Source organism: Conger conger, chromosome 1, assembly GCF_963514075.1.
Source record: "Conger conger chromosome 1, fConCon1.1, whole genome shotgun sequence".
NCBI classification, from domain to species: Eukaryota; Metazoa; Chordata; class Actinopteri; order Anguilliformes; family Congridae; genus Conger; species Conger conger.
Window position 1 is genome coordinate 77,680,531 of NC_083760.1, and position 13,383 is coordinate 77,693,913.

Sequence of the window (13,383 nt, forward strand, 5' to 3'; positions counted from 1 at the left end):
AATACAAGAAAAAAGTTTGTATTGACTTTTAAACACCCATCTTCAGCCAAGGAATCACGAGCATGATTGCAAACGGTTTACTTTTATTTTGATTCTTTGAGGGAAAAAAAAAATTACATATTTACATACATATTTACACATGGCAGTACTTTTTTGAGGGGTGACAGCTATATCCTTGAATGAGTTGGTGAACTGCAAAAGAAACAGACTGATGAAAGCAGCATTTAATCAACACCAGGGGAAGCGGATGGATTTAGTCACTAGCATACCAACACTCGGGGGGGGGTGTGTGTGTGTGTGTGTGTGCGTGGGAGGGGGGCTTAAAGTAAGAAAGCCAAGACAGCAGAAACACCACAGGACAGGAGAAGCAGAAACAGACTGCATGGAAAGGAAGATGGACTAAAGTGCTTTTGAGGGACAAAAAGAAAATGAGTACATAGAGGGGAATCTTCTTAACCAAACTCAAATATTAAGTCAGACATTATCTCTACACAAGCTGAACAGAATTAAAGAAAAAGCAAACATACTAGAGGGGGATCAAGCAAGAGAGAAGAATGGACATCACCTGACACCTGAGCAATGTGATTAACTGGTCAAAAGGGGTGGGGTGGTGTGTGGGACACAGTACACACGTAAACGTAAAAGAAAACAAAAAACATAAAAACCAACCTTCCTTAAAGCAGGGTGATGCACACAGGCAATAAAATGCACTATTTAAAAGGACTACAGTCTTGTTAGTTGTCCAAAACACAAGATTAGCACTTTACTGTTAATAAACCTACTGGATAGAATTATGCGCTCAATCTGCTGGCATAGCGAGAAGCATAGCTAGGCCAATTCATCATTCAGAAAGAGGGTGAAATTCCAAGTGTGATGCAGTAACAATCTGAAATTGATTTTGTAAATCAATACATTCTAATAGAGGGGAAATAAGGGATGGCATATCCTAACACTGGATTAACTTACATTAGTGGGAAAAGGCTAACATTGCACTGTTAGAGCTGTGCTTCCAGAAAAACTAGAAGTTTTTTCAAGACATACATTTTAAAGAGTATTACTCACTTGTATTTCTGACAAGAACTTTAACCAAGTCAATGTAGGGGCGAGTTTATAGACAAATGGGGGGGGGAGGAAACAAACCTGTATACGTAAAAAGGTCAAAACTAATGAGCAATATAACAGCACTTTGATGACAGAACAGAAAATGGTAATTCATCAAGCTATGCAAAACCTGACATGTCCAGAATATGCAACATAAATCAATACCCTTGGATTAGTGTTTCAGCCAAAGGAATATAAAAAATAAAAGAAAAAATAAATAAAAAGAAAAAGGTCAAATTACTGAAATACACACTGCAAGACCAGGTGCAATTGCATTGCATCCTATTCTGCACAACCAATATCACTAGGCTTTAGAAATACTGATGTAAACTATATAAACTAATAATAAACTATATGACTAAATGTTGTGGGGGATGGGAGCTTATTAGAAGCAAGAGAGAAAAAGGCAAGATACTGCCTGTATACTCACACCGAAGACCCATGTTATAATCGTTTCAAAACAAATCAGTCAACCATTACAGACACCCTCTATCAACCACGATATATGCAGGCATGTTTAAATAAGTTGAAAAATGTTTTGAAGTAGCAAGTAAATACCCGCCATTGCAAAATTAACACCATCTTACTGAAAAACAAAGCTACTACAACGCACAATCAGAAAGGGCTTAGCTAGCTCTAAAATCACAATGCATTGGCGCACAAACACTAAAAATGCAATGCATGTGTACATGGCAAACGGTAAATCTATATGGACTTGCAGTATGTATTTAGCAAATATATAAACTGTACAAGTAATAAAATTGAACTTTTGTTATCCATTTACAACGCTACTATGTATGTAGCAGACTGAAAACAATGAATCTAAAAGGTCAGATTTTCAATGTCCAATGTCTCGATCTTGGGGACACCGTATCAATTTAATCGCTTGATTTCATTTCAATCAAAACTTTAGTAATACTCTAGTGAGCCATATAGCTGACAGAAGATGCCAGCTGGTAAAAATACACATGTAGACACTGATTTCTTTTTTTTTTTCTTTTTTTCTTTTTTATACAAAGTGTGCAAAAACATAGGTCTTCAGCCAGGCTGCACTGAAAGACAAAGCCAATATACAAAGAAATGGGCAATCTTGAGAGGGCTGAATCTTCAATATATCATTTGCTTTCCCCTCTTCAGCTAGCTTCTTGCCATTGAGCGTGTTTCTCTCACCCACACACCCCCTCCATTTTCTCACGTAATTCATAACTGTAGGGACAAAGAAATAAAATCTGGTAATGAGACTGGGAAAGTACACTGAACGATGAACAGCATGGAGAGTTTCAGTTAACAGCATTGAAAGATACAGAATCCATCATCAGTTATAAACAGAGAGAATAGAATTAAGACGTATGGTCAGAGAAATGGCCGATGCAGAAACTCCAGAAACTTATTTTCAGAGCTTTAGGTGATACACCCATCCCGTTTCTCCGGTAACTAGACAAAGTCAGAGGTTCACACAACTCTGGATCAAAGACTGGAACACACCAGACAACAAACATCATGTTGCTGCTGAAATTTTATATTTCCCCCTTAAAATGACCAATTGGACCTGAAGCACCGTCAGAGGCAGACCACCACACATAGAGACACGACAGACAAACAAATCAATTGCATCCAGGAACCTATACCTACAAGACAGGCAAACCAGAGACAGACAACATGTGGTCATCCACAGTTGGGTAGTATCCATTTTCTTGGAAGCAGATCAGCAGTAACAATGCTTCTTGGCTGGTGTGAGAACAGAATTAGCACCAAACCTCAATCTTGCCACTAAAACTGCAGTGTGACTGAATTCGCAACACCAAATTTTCTAAAGAATATCTGGGCACATTAGTAATAATTGATGTGGATAGACAGTTTACAGTGGTAAAAGGTCACTTAAGTATAAAATGAAAGCAAATAGACGTATGTCGAAAACAAGGGAAGAGAGAACTACAAAAAAATGTACCAGGTAAAAAATAAATAAAAATGATAATAATTGCAGTGGAGGGAAAAAACAGGACATTGAAGGAATATGTACAAGGGTCTAAATACATTTCACCACACTGAAGGAAATGGCAAGAAAAACATTTGGCCTATTTAAGGATCTCCAAAAATTCATTTTAACTAGTAATCAATTCTGAGTGAATCAAGTCAAACTATTTGCAGTAACCCCATTCTGAACAGATTTGGTGTAATGTGAGGAACAGGAAAAGCACACATTGAAGACCAACAATAAGAGTATCATTCCACCTGGAGTTCACCATTTTATGCGCTTCACATTTTACAATCTATAAAAGGTCACAGACAATGGATTTCAACCACACACTGCCTATTTTAATGACCACTACAACAGCCCTTGGAATATTGTAGTGGATGAGAATGGTCTGGCCAATACATGCGCATCACTGGAGAATTAAAAAGGCAATTCACCCCCATTGCCTGCATCACTTCACAAATGTTACGAAACGAAAAACCACATTCAAAGTAGTAACTTCACAAGAACACCAAAGGAGCACATATCCTGGCACGAGCAAGTTTCAATTCATTGCCAGTGACCTTCATAGAAAAATTGTCATACTACCCCCTGCACAATTAAAGAAAAATGAAAATACCACAAAAGTCAAATTAAAAAATATATTATTTACAAGACACCCATCTGTACATTATTCACACTTCAAAGTACATAAATGTGTCCTATAGGAATGTCAACAGAACATAGTGCTGAGGTGTTCCATTCACCGACTCACAGCTCTGCCTGAATAATGGATGAAGCGACACTGACTGTCTCAAACGGATTAGCTGCAAGAATCTACCACAAAGCAAGGAGTAAAAATATTCCATTAAACATGTACATACATATGTAGATTTAAATAAACCGAGAACAGGGAAGGCCTTACACAAATGGAAAATTGAAAAACTACAAGCTACAAGGTAGCTAAGTCATAAGAATTTGCCTCTGACCAATCTCCTGTTGACAGCTAAATATTCACTTAACCCTAAGAACACGTTCTTGGTAAAGTGAAGAATAAACTGTGTTGCACCATAAACATAGTGAGTCACGCACACAACTAGACTGACTGTAAAGTAGGCATTTGGTTTCACAGGTCTCTCCGGAACACGGTACCATTTCATCCAGACGACAAGCAAACCATCAGTACAATGTCTACCTGCAGAAAAACAGGCTACATTTTTATGGGGAAAAATATATTCAACTTAATGGTTAGATTTTGAAATCAACTAAACGATCAATATTGTAATTTATATACGAATATTGAAAAAAATAAAAGAAAAATAAATAAAAAGGTTTCAAACAAAACGCCTTGGTTGGATGTCTACCACTGAACACTTTCAGAAGATTTTTCAGCAAAATAATACTGACCCCCTCATCTCATTACAACATCCCCAGCAGGAGACAATCTACATTAAGCCACCACAAAGAATCCGTGACATAATGAAGATACTGCCCTTTCAGCTCAATCCACAAAATGGAGAAACATGAGCGGAAAGCTTACTTCGCACCATTTTTATTAAATGACTGCATAAAAATTCACCCCTTAATCAATGTTCACCATGTGGGTCAAAATAATCTGTGACACTAGTATTTCATCAAATCCTATGATCATGCAATGACACTGACCAGATATTCAAAAAAGTATGCATTTGCAGAAGATATTGCTTTTTGAGGCTAATTATGTGACAGTTTAGAAGTATTGCAAAGGTTAACATTGGAGCCTCAATTGAAATTGTATACAAAATGGCAGCATGACAGCAAGTTGGGTCTTATATTGAGGCACATTTTGGGTAAAAAGATTTGCCAATTAAAACCCCCAACTTCAAACCTCTCCTAGGTATCCTATGTACACCATATAGCTGATGCTTTCTTGAGTTGACATCCATCTCCTTCCAGCAAATGAAAGTCTTTCCTTACCAGCCATACATACGCAGTGAGCCTATCTGTGGATGTAGACGAAGCACGGAAGCACATACAAACCCCATGCTCCCTTCTCTGGCTGGGGAGCTTCAGCAGCTGCCGCTTTTGGGAAAGCGACGCGGCCCGGAATCCGCCTTCCTCCGAGGAGCTGCAAGGAAGCCTTTCGGGATTAATGGCAACACAGCTCAACAGGCAACGGGGAAGCTCCCGCCACAGCAGCAGGCCGCCTTCCTCCGACGGCTAGGACGGGCCGTCCGAAGGCAGATCTTGGAGGGTTGGGAGAGGGCGGGGGAGGGGCAGACGGGAGCAGACTGGGAGGGGGGAGGGGGGTGGGGGGGGGGCGGAAGGGGAGAGGGGGGTTGCAGCATCTGCCTGGATCTCAAAAGTCAAGGCCGAGCCGGCCCTTTTCGAACGTGGGCCCCGGCTCTCCTAAGAACAGGAAGGAATCTTCGACGTCACCGACCGGACTTTGCTCGCGAGCGCGGGAGCTGCCCGTGGAGGGGCCGGCAGAGACGCGGGGCTCTGCTAACGGTGCTCTGCTAACGGAGCTGCCGCAGGCGAGACTCCCGCTCAGAACCTGCGGCCTTTCTTCACTTTCTCAGTCAATGCCCTGGGGTTATCCTGGAGGAGGGCCGGGTCAGGGCAGAGCTGGAAAAGAAGACACTCGCCCCACCTGACGACGTACACTGGACATCTGGAACTTGGGTGGAGAAGGACATACAAACCAGAGACGTCTTCCACCCAGCAGGTTTTGTGGGTTCAGCCAAGGCAAACAGTCTTTGGTGGTGAACTCTTGATCCGGAACTTTGGCAGGTCAAGGATTGCCTTCTTGGAGGTGGCTTGGACTTGGGACATTAAGACTGGCTTTTCAGAAGACAGATTTTTGCCTTATCTTGATTTTCAGAAATCTTCACTTGAGATTAGCTGTAGGCTTGAGGGAGAAAAAATAAGAACATAGAACACTGTTAGCTTAAAATGACAATGTGCACTTGAATGGGAATAGGTACGACTACGTCCCTTCTCAATACCTAAATGTTTGTGCTCGTATTAAAATCTCCATAAAATGTGTCCATGTTCCCATTACGCTGGAATTCTGTGAAAATGTAATGCCCACACAAAAGAAAAGAAAATAAAGAAAAATAATTTTGAAAGTTATCAGTATAAAATCAGTATCAACTTAAATATATTTATAGTGATGTGATTGTAGATGTGACAGAGCTGCAAGTGCTGATGTCTGACTTCACTGGAGCAGTTACTCCACTGTCAGCAGTCTCCCTCACTCTCTCCCTCTTCCCAACAGAAACCCGTGCACGCTCACTCTCCCTCTGCGGTTTCTCTAAGCGTGTCTGGGTGAGTGGGCCATCCCTACATCATGCCAGTCCCTCAGAGACCCTGTCTCTCTCTGTCACTCCCTCTCTCCGACAGTCTGTCAGTGTATGCATCAGTCACTCTACAGTCGCTGCTGAGGTTTCTGCGTTTCACTGTAACAGTGACTGGCTGTAACTTCTCCCCCTCCCTTTGGTCAGTAAAGCCATTGGTGATTGTACAGTGTCCCACAGTCCTCTCCGTCTCACTCTCCCTCTCTACGTGTAGCAGTACTTCTCCCTGTAGCATATCACCCCCCATTGGCCCTCCCCCCCCCTCAAGAGGCTGCCAGGCAGGCAGAACTGGTCTTGCAGTCTATCTTGCCGGGGTCTCCAGGCATGAAGGAGACCCCCAGCCCTGTCAGGAAGGCCAGGCAAGTGTCTAAACAAGGGAAACCCAAACTGGACTGGATATAATCCAATGGTACTGCTGGGCGGAACCTGGACAGAGAGATAAAGAAAACGACTGTAAACATACATCCCCATACAAACAAAGCAAGCACCACTGAAAGCCTGTAAGCCCCCCCCCCCCCCCACAATCCCAGCATCACCCTCTCCCCGTTCTGCAGCAGCTCACGTTTTGAGTATGGCCCGGAGGGCAATCTTCCGCTCCCTCTCCACAAACTTGTCGATGAGGTAGGCGGCCATGCGTGGGGCGCGGCGGTACAGCAGGAAGAAGCGGTGGAAGTTCCCCAGGGCCCAGGCGGCGCGCAGAGCGAGCGCGTGGGACACACAGGCGTCCTCGCGAAGAGCCGGCGTCAAGTACACCAGCTCCGTGGTCAGGTCTGAGAGACAAGGCAAGGAGGACCCTTCAATTTCACACCACAGACAGACCGATGCCCGGCAGGAGGTTCGGCTGGGACAGGGTGCAGCAGCTGGGTTCAGGCTGGTCACCATAAACAAAGTGGGAGTGCAGAACAATCGCTGGCTTACCTCCAGAGTTCTTGGTGAAGATGTAGTAGAGGAGTCTGTAGGCGGTAAACTCGCCCACGTTGTCCGAGGGACAGTCTTTGTACAGGGCCTTCAGTTGGGTCTGACACTGGTTAAACTCCTCGTGGTCGCCCTGTTGAGGCAAAATATTACCATCTTGGCACTGCACCAATGGAGTGGACATGCAGCGCCCATTTGGGGAAAGATACCACAGGCAGTTAACCAGATTCTTACCTTTTCCAGAGCAATGCGGGCGTGGGTCTCATACACCTCCACTGTGAAGTCCGTACGCACACCCTGAACCTGGGGAGAGAGGGGGGGGGGGGGGGGGGGGGGACTCAGTCCTGCAGGCCAAAAATGCTCCATAATGCAATTCATCAGTGAAGGAAGCTCTTCGGACAGGAAATAAAGGAACGGAATCAAGGTCAGCATATGAGACGCCCTTCACTCACGGTGAGGTCTTGTCGTATGGACTTCATCTGCTCACAGGCATAGAGGTAGTCCTGGTTAGTCTGCCAGTGGGCCTTCACAGCCACCAGGGACTTCCTCAGCACCTGTCGACGAAAAGCAGGTCATCACACCAGACAGAAAAAAAGGCCAGCGCGGCACAAACGGGACCTGGCGCGGTGGCAGGGGCACTCACAGGGACAGGTCGCACGGTGCTGGGGTCCGGGGCGCAGGTGAGGCGCAGGTAGTTCTTAGTGATGTCCTGGCAGGTGCCCACGATGGGGCAGTCCTCCCAGCTGAGCCCGTCCTGCGCTCCGTTGGGGGGCTCCAGGGAGTTGATGTTGAGCACGAGGGGCTCGGTGCGCAGCTTGGTGTGGAAGCGGGCCGCGCGGCTCTGCTTCTTGGCCTCGCGGTTGGGGTCCGCGAAATCCAGGCCGGCGTTCCCGCCTTTCTCTTCTTCCCAGGTCCGCTCCCACCGTCGTCAAGGTTTCTGGAGAGAGAAAGGAACTTTTTTTATTTTGTATTCGTTTCCACCAGTGCGATGCAACCAGCCTTGACGCAAATAATCCGGTGGCGGTTCTAAACGGTCAGGTTGGGGCCATTGGATATATTCACCTCCTTTAAACGAAAGCTAAAATGCACACGGAATGAAAACTCATGTTATGTAACATGGCATTATGTGTATTGCTGTGACATCTTCATTCTCGGTGCAAAAAAAAAAGAAAAAAAAAGAAAACCGAATTCTACATCGCCCAACTGACCTTCTTCCTCGGTTGCCTCTTCCTCCCCTTCCTCGTCCCCGCTCTCCACCGCCAAGCGCTCTGCCCCTCTCCCTCTCGCCCCCTCGTCCTCTCCCTCCCTTCTGATTGCGTCGCGACAGCGTGGGCCGGAGGTCACTGCACATGCTGTTGTCCGACTGAGAGTCAGAATCGCTGAAAAACAAAGAGGTGGTTACGGTGGGACAAACAGAGCGGACTCACGCGGACGCTGCGCTTAAACCCACAGGAATTCCGCTGACGCACCTGTGCCTGTGCCTGGGACCCCCTCGGTCCCTGTCCCGGTGCCTGCTGTGCAGGGACGGCGAGGGAGAGCGGGAGGAGGAGCGCGACGAGCTGGAGGAGGGGCTTCTCTGGGAGGAGAAAACGTTACGGTAGTGACCCAGCCGTGCGCCGCCCCCTCGGCCTCGGCCGGCTGCGCCTGCCCCGCCCGCCCCTCCTCCTCCTCCTCCTCCTCCTCCTCCTCGGCTGATGGAGCTGTCCTGAGCTCGCTGGGTCGGGACGGCCTCCCATCGGGACTGCTTCGCCTTCAGCCTGTGAGAGGAGAGGACATTAGGGACGGACGGCGGATCAGCTCGGTGCCGTTGGCGTACAGCCCTGAAGCCAGGGGCATATTAGGGAGGAGGAGCGGCAGATCCACTCACTCGGGCAGGGGCTCCCGGCTCCAGTCGATGGTGTACGCAGTGCCGTCCTGCAGCCGGCCCTGAAGGACCTCCTTCAACACCTTCTCGGTCCTGTCTTTGTCCTCCTCTGACTCGCAGGCTGTGAAACAGCGCTGCACATACTCCTTCATGGCCTGCGGCCAGTCCTGAGGCCTGCAGAACAGGGGGACAGCAGTATAAGCACCCTCCAGACAGCCGGCTTTTGTGTACCTTTCCCACCCCTCTGAACAGAATTAACTGGTATCAACTGCCAATCAAGCTTCCACCGCTCACCGGCTTTGAGCTGTCCCAGATGCACCACCCAATCCGCTGCCCTGCTCCGTGGGTGGAAAGCTTGTACTGGCCATTACATAGGGCCGCTTGGGAATGTTGAACTTCACTGCTCCTGCTCCCGGAGCTTCTGTGAGACACAGACAAGAGCGCGGAGGGGTTGAACTCCAAATAAAAGTGGTTTAGCAGAGCACAAAAATGACATCTACATCTGGACAACTACAAACCAGACTTGTGTTCAAGAAGGTGAACATTAGCTAACATACTCAAACTTTTTTTCTATTCGCCATGAACGTTAGCCAACAGTTGGAAAAGGTAGTGTGCAGTGCACAAAAATGGCTGCTGATGGGGAAATCGCAGAGAAAAAAGAAAAGAAAAAAAAAGACAAATATTTGGCTGTTTTACTACACTATAATGCAGTGGTCACCAACCCCGTCGCTGGAGATCTTACGTCCTATATGTTCAGTCCAACCATAACAAATCAAATCTCATTCAACAGCTTCAGATGCCATTGAGCTGCTAATTAGTAGAATCAGGTATACCAAATTAGGGTTGAAGTGAAAACCTTCAGGACAGCAGATCTCCAGGAACAGGGTTGGTGACCCCTGCTTTTAGTCAATGCAATATCTGTTCTTACCCATAAAAATTCAATCACAGGTAAGCAACGAATAAGCAACTAATTGTTAGACCAAAGTCGCATCCATTTGCATTAAAAAGGCGTTGGTGGCTAACTAAATGGAATTTAAAATCGTTCAAAGGTAACCATTTGCTGCAACTATAGTTTGCACACAAACATTTGCAGTCTTGAATACACATGAGCATTAAAATAAACAAAGATTAAAAATAAACTATTCACAACTAACGTTTCATGCGGTGCCACAGCTGCTGCCCTCCTTTGTTGCCCTTTTTGTTGCCTCCGTCTCCTCTTCCTGCCCCTCCGCCATACGGGCTCTGCTGCTGGGACTGCTGCTGGGGGTTACTCTGGGAATTCTGGTAAGAACTCTGGGTCTGGTATGCCTGGTTATAATTTGGTCTGATTTGATTGTGATTGTGACCATAGGCTCTCATTTGGTTAGAGTCATTGGGAGGGTAAGACAGGGAATTGTTAGGGTTATATGGGGACTGGGTGGGGGGTGGGGGATACTGGGAGTTGGGAGGGGGGGGTATGGGAGGGGGGGGTGGGGGAGGGGGTTGTTCAGAGGAGGTAGGGCTCTGTGGGGGGGGCTGAGGGACAGAGGGGGGTGGTGGTTGGGGTTGAGGGGGGTAACTGGAAGACTGGTCATCAAGCATAGGAACAGGAGGAGGCTGCAGGTATGTGTGAGTGTGAGTGTGTGAGTGTGAGAGAGAGAGAGAGAGAGAGAGAGAGAGAACATCAGGAAGAGAGAATACATTTATCAGGAACAATATTTAACCTCCACTGAATTGCAAAAGTTAAGCATTTTATTTTACTGAAAGTCATTCAGTAACAGTACGAGACCATTTCAAAGCAATACCTGTCCAGTAGGGGTTGTGGGAGTTGGATATGCTCCAGGAACACCGTACTGGCCTTGAGGATAACCCCCTCCATACTGCAAATTAGACACAAATATTGGCTAGATACAATACACACCACATTATACATAAGTAGTCAGTGAACCGCAGCTGAGCATGTAACCATTACAAAATACATTCACAGGGACTGATTTAAAGCCAAGGTGTCGCTGTAGAGTAAGAAAACTGTCAGGTTATACTTATATTGTATTTTTTATGCTCATCAGACCAAGAGCAATGGTGCATATAAACACTTACAGGATTCATGCCATAGTAATAGTTGTACGGATATGGGTATCCAGCATACTGCTGCTGATTCTGTTGGTACCACTGAAAGTACTGCTGTTGGTGCTGCTGCTGCTGCTGCTGTTGCTGTTGCTGTTGCTGTAGAGCAGTGGAATCGGTCACTGGAGTCTGATACTGGCCAGCCTGAGCAAAAAAAATGTAATCAAGAACAAATATACAGGTGGTAGATGATGCACTACAGCATATATGTAAATATAATGCGAACCAGGACCCATTGTATATAGCAGTTCAGTATATAAAACAAGATCCAGATAAACATCACCACATACACAAAACAGCAAGGAATATCATGCTAATGACAACCAGTCTTAAAATATATACAATCTGAAAAGACTGGTCAAATGTGCTGCTCACCTGCGCCGTACTGTGATTGGCCTGGGATGTTTTCGTAGCGCTCAGGCTCTTATTTATGGAAGCTAGTGCCTGTCGTGCCTTCTCCCACTCAGGGTTTTCGTGGACCGGGGCTTCAGAACCAGCGCCATATGACCTAAATTGAAGAGGACATGGTCAATATATAGTGCAACCTTATCGCACCCCGCCTGTAACTAATGTCCTTCAAACCCCCAAAACAGCATTTAACTAACGTTAATTAGGATTAACAAAATTGAAATGAAATTCCATCGTTCCGATCGCGAGGGGAGCTAGCTAACAACTTTACCTTATGTATATAGCTAACGTTAGTTAGGCTACAAGGCTCGCAAAATGTAGCTATACTACTAGCTAGCCACCTACCAGGTAAAATAGCACTTTCTTACGCGATCTTGTCAAATAATAAAACTTAACCGACTAACTCGTTCCGGGATATGCAACACGGCGTACATGTACTAGATATATACTAGATAACTAGGTAGCCGAGTTAATTTTAACTTCATTGCTGAACAAGCTGCAATGTTCTGTGTTTGGGGGGTGGGGGTCATCTTACATGCTAACGTAGCTAGTCTAGCTAGCTAGCTAAGCAAGGAAGCGCTGGCCAAATAGCTAACGTAAATGTTATTCTAACGAAATTCACTTATTAGCTAGCTAGCTAGAGGAAACAACTATTTATCCAGCCAACAAACCTGGCAATTTACAAGTCACGAAGTAACATGCGACATATAACCAATAAAACAGAACAGCGTAAATGGGAAGTCTGCCATAATCTTACCAACTGGCTGATTGAGCCGACTGTGTCGAGTTAGCCGCCATTTTGACGTTAACGTTAGCACGCTAGCTAACTGCTCCTTAGATCCAATCGCCTACCACGAGAAAAAATGGATAGAACAAAACTAATATTGTATCAGTCCCTTCAAACTGTCTTTTCCAGAAATATTCACATAAAATTATATGTTGACACAAACACAATATAGCTCAAAAACGTTAGCTAAATGGTACCACAATTGACGAACTCGCCAGCCGTCACCAAACGAATAACACGGCCATTTCCACATAAGTAAGGGCACTAGTGCTGGAAACAAAATGGCTTCTGATGAAACACCGCCCCTAGCCTACGCGTTTCCTCTTTTTACACTGAGAACATCAAAGGCGAACGTGACATCTGAAACTTTGGTAACCGTTTTGTAACATATTCATGTTGACGGGGACACTAAACTCAGCCTGCCGCGAAGTACACAACAACGGCTTTGTTCCAACAGAGGGCTTTTTAAAATTGGATTTAGAATGCTGCTTTTTGTTACAGCCAATCCAGTAATTGGTTAAGGATAAATTTAAAGCATGCAATTTAGTAAGTCATTCAGTATTATAGCCCCTTTATTTCACATAACCTGATTGAAGAGTTTGTCAGCTTGCTTTTGTAAATATTTCAAAAATTAAACTTCCATCTATTCAGATAGATTTCTCCTTCATCCCATTTTATCAAATACTTACCACCAAGAGGCAGGAACTAGATAGATAGATAGATAGATAGATAGATAGATACTTTATTCATCCCGAGGGAAATTTTAGGCATCCAGTAGCTTATACATACACACATATACACACATATCTCACGCACATAGAGATCAAAATCACTCACAGAAAAGTAAGAAATAAAGAGCATGTGAAGTGATTACAATGGTCTAGTAGGGACTGGCCCTGATATATTGACC

General features: G+C 45.3%; 1 protein-coding gene across 1 annotated transcript; it reads right to left on the reverse strand.

Moving 5' to 3' along the window:
* Positions 1–63: 63 nt before the first annotated feature.
* Positions 64–12,766, reverse strand: leng8 (leukocyte receptor cluster (LRC) member 8). Its single transcript, XM_061235847.1, is given in 17 exon segments — positions 64–6,819; positions 6,956–7,163; positions 7,312–7,441; positions 7,543–7,611; positions 7,761–7,862; positions 7,952–8,208; positions 8,211–8,245; positions 8,517–8,687; positions 8,778–9,065; positions 9,176–9,346; positions 9,467–9,593; positions 10,327–10,768; positions 10,957–11,031; positions 11,252–11,422; positions 11,654–11,786; positions 12,444–12,534; positions 12,671–12,766. Coding segments are annotated over 16 exon segments (2,583 nt in total). The 5' UTR covers positions 12,485–12,534; positions 12,671–12,766; the 3' UTR covers positions 64–6,656.
* Positions 12,767–13,383: the final 617 nt, after the last annotated feature.